Source organism: Babylonia areolata, chromosome 11 (assembly GCF_041734735.1).
Source record: "Babylonia areolata isolate BAREFJ2019XMU chromosome 11, ASM4173473v1, whole genome shotgun sequence".
NCBI lineage: Eukaryota > Metazoa > Mollusca > Gastropoda > Neogastropoda > Buccinidae > Babylonia > Babylonia areolata.
Window position 1 is genome coordinate 40,772,155 of NC_134886.1, and position 2,682 is coordinate 40,774,836.

The 2,682-nt window shown below is 44.4% G+C and overlaps 1 protein-coding gene across 4 annotated transcripts in view; it reads left to right on the forward strand.

Moving 5' to 3' along the window:
• LOC143287412 (uncharacterized) overlaps nucleotides 1-2,682 on the forward strand; it is an 11,394-nt gene extending 8,712 nt beyond the window's left edge. For all 4 annotated transcript variants that reach the window (XM_076595389.1, XM_076595391.1, XM_076595390.1 and 1 more), the window contains 2 exons: nucleotides 1-171; nucleotides 2,265-2,682. The exon at nucleotides 1-171 is cut by the window's left edge and continues 18 nt beyond it. In XM_076595389.1, the coding sequence (XP_076451504.1) occupies nucleotides 1-171; nucleotides 2,265-2,620 (527 nt within the window). In that variant the 3' untranslated portion in view covers nucleotides 2,621-2,682. The remainder of the gene's footprint in view (nucleotides 172-2,264) is intronic.

Here is a 2,682-nt window from a genome sequence, read left to right on the forward strand (position 1 = left end):
AATGCCTGGACTACATGGCAGGAGGGCCGTGCGTTCACGATACCAAAACACTGGTGGCCGCTTCCCAGGGGGTTTTTGAAAACGGAAGCAGGTACTACTACAAAGAGTGTCCTGGTGGCTCATTCGGTCCCTTACAGAACTTCTGCGTCATTGAGGAATTTATCGTTGGAGGTTGGTAGTCAACAACGAGCATTGAAAGTCTTGATCGTGTGGGAAATAACAAAGGAAAAGTTGACAGACTGTGTAACGAATATGCCTTGACACAAGTAATGAGCAGACTGTGTTTGAAATTGGAGGAAGTTACATAATACATGGACAGTCCATAGACAACAGAACAGCTCTTAAAGCAATTCAGTGATTTTTTTTTTTTTTTTTTGATTTTTTATGGCAGACATAATTTATTATGTCTGGGATTTTGATTGAACATTGTCATAACATTTGTTATTATTGTGGTTTTCAAGGTTTAGCAAAAAGGTTTATAAAAGTGAGGTTGTTGTATTTTCTGCAAAACCCAAAGACTCTCTCACTGGGATTTGGATCACTGCTGTCGACAGCACATAGGCCTAGTTTAGCTTCTTACAAAATGTGTTTATATTTTCAGAACAGCAAACACCGCCTAACTGCTGTGAACCACGTTAATTCACTCCAAAAACGTGCGTGACGTCAAACATACAACGTTTTACGAAATTCTTATTTGTCGTCACGTCGTCACAACAGTACATTGCAGTTCACCAAAGGTGGTTTTAAAACAAGTTCTTAATCTGTTTCGGGAAAAAAAAAAAAAAAAAACAAAAAAAAACTGTTTCAACGGAATGGGGTTTCTTTTTCTTTTTTTCCTAAATAATAAAGAAGCTGCATTAATGACAGAAACAAAACGCGGAAATGCCAAGAGCAAACTGCGCCGGCTCAGACGAGATACTAAAAAATTAGTCGCGCTCAAAAAGGAAAATTTCATTGAGGGCAATTACTTCTACCCAGAATGGTGTCACACGATGGGTGTAGACATGCTGCACACAGGGAACACTACACTTGAAGGAAAGAGGCACACAAAAATTAACACAATGCAGTATTATATTGTCATTAAATTAGTAGGAAATGACGTTGATCGAGAAAGAAGAAATGATCGACATTGACTATAGTTGACATTGATGATGATGACGATAGCAATTAAATGATTATCCTTATAATTACGATGATGATAACAATGACGGCGATGTTGATGACGATAACTACGACAACGATGATAACGAGATTGACAACGATAATACTGATGACGATGACAATCAAACACTAACGACGACGACGAAGATTATAACGAATGTGACAATAACGACGATAATGGTGATGATGACGGTAAATATACGACGAAGATGACGACGGCGACGATGGTAACAACTGTGACAACAACGATGATAATGATGTCGATCATTAACGAAGACGACGACGACGATGACTGGCCCAACACTCGGCTTATATCGAAGACTGACATAAGTTTCCAGTTGGGCCAACAGCAAAGTGAGAGCTGTATTGTCAATGGTTTCTCTGTTGCAATGGGAAATCATTTAAAGCTTAGTCTTTTGTGAAGAACTATGACTCTCTTCTTCGTTCGTGGGCTGCAACTCCCAATTTCACTCGTATATACATGAGTGGGCTTTTTACGTGTAAGACTGTTTATACCCCGCCATGTAGGCAGCCATACTCCGTTTCCGGGGGTGTTCATGCTGGGTATGTTCTTATTTCCACAACCCACCGAACGCTGACATGGTGTTGCAGGATCTTTAACGTGTGTATTTGATCTTCGGCTTGCGAAAACACACGAAGAGGGTTCAGGCACAAACAGGTCTGCAGATATGTTGACCTGGGAGATCGGAACAATCTCCACCCTTTACCCACCAGGTGCCGTCACCAAGATTCGAACCCAGGACCCTGAGATTGAAAGTCCAATGCTTTAACCTCTCGGTTATTGCGCCCGTCAACTATGACTCAAACTGGGAGGCAAAATTTACACTGGCTTTTAGTACTGCAACCTTGGGAGCTAGTTGGCCTTTGGGAACCATCCCCAATGCCGATCGCGGACTGTCCTAAAACCCTCTTGGCCGAGAGAGTGGGGATGTATTATGGGCAAAGACACTCTCCACTTTGATCAAATTCTAGCCCAGATAGTTGGGACAGCAGTTACCTCCTCTGCATTTATGATGGCCATAGTCGAAGTCGACTGACTACCATATTTACAATTTTAAACAGATCCGTGTGCGTGTTCCTAGGGGCCCGGAAAAGCTTTATCCGAGACTGCAGCGATGGGAAGAACTTCTCCTTCACGGGCACGGTGAAGAACGCCAAGCTGGAGAACGTGGCCCCCGACAACTTCACCACATGCATCTACCTCATCTCTGCCAACGCCCACGTCTGTCTCAGCCTCTGCCAGGGAGACTTCTGCAACGGCCCCCTGCCTCCTAACGAAACAGCCTGCGTCGAGACGGGTAACGCCACTTGTGGGGCTGCGCGGTTGTTTCCCTTCGCTTCCGGCCCCTTTGGGCCAATCGTCGATCGCGTTCTGGGCCGTGGCGGGTACTTCCTGCCTCTGCTGACTGCCATGCTGTGTGTTACGGCTTTCGGGTGATCTGCAGTGTTTGCTTAAAGTTGTGAGGTGCAGGGTATGGTGGAGGAATGGGTGAGGGGGGG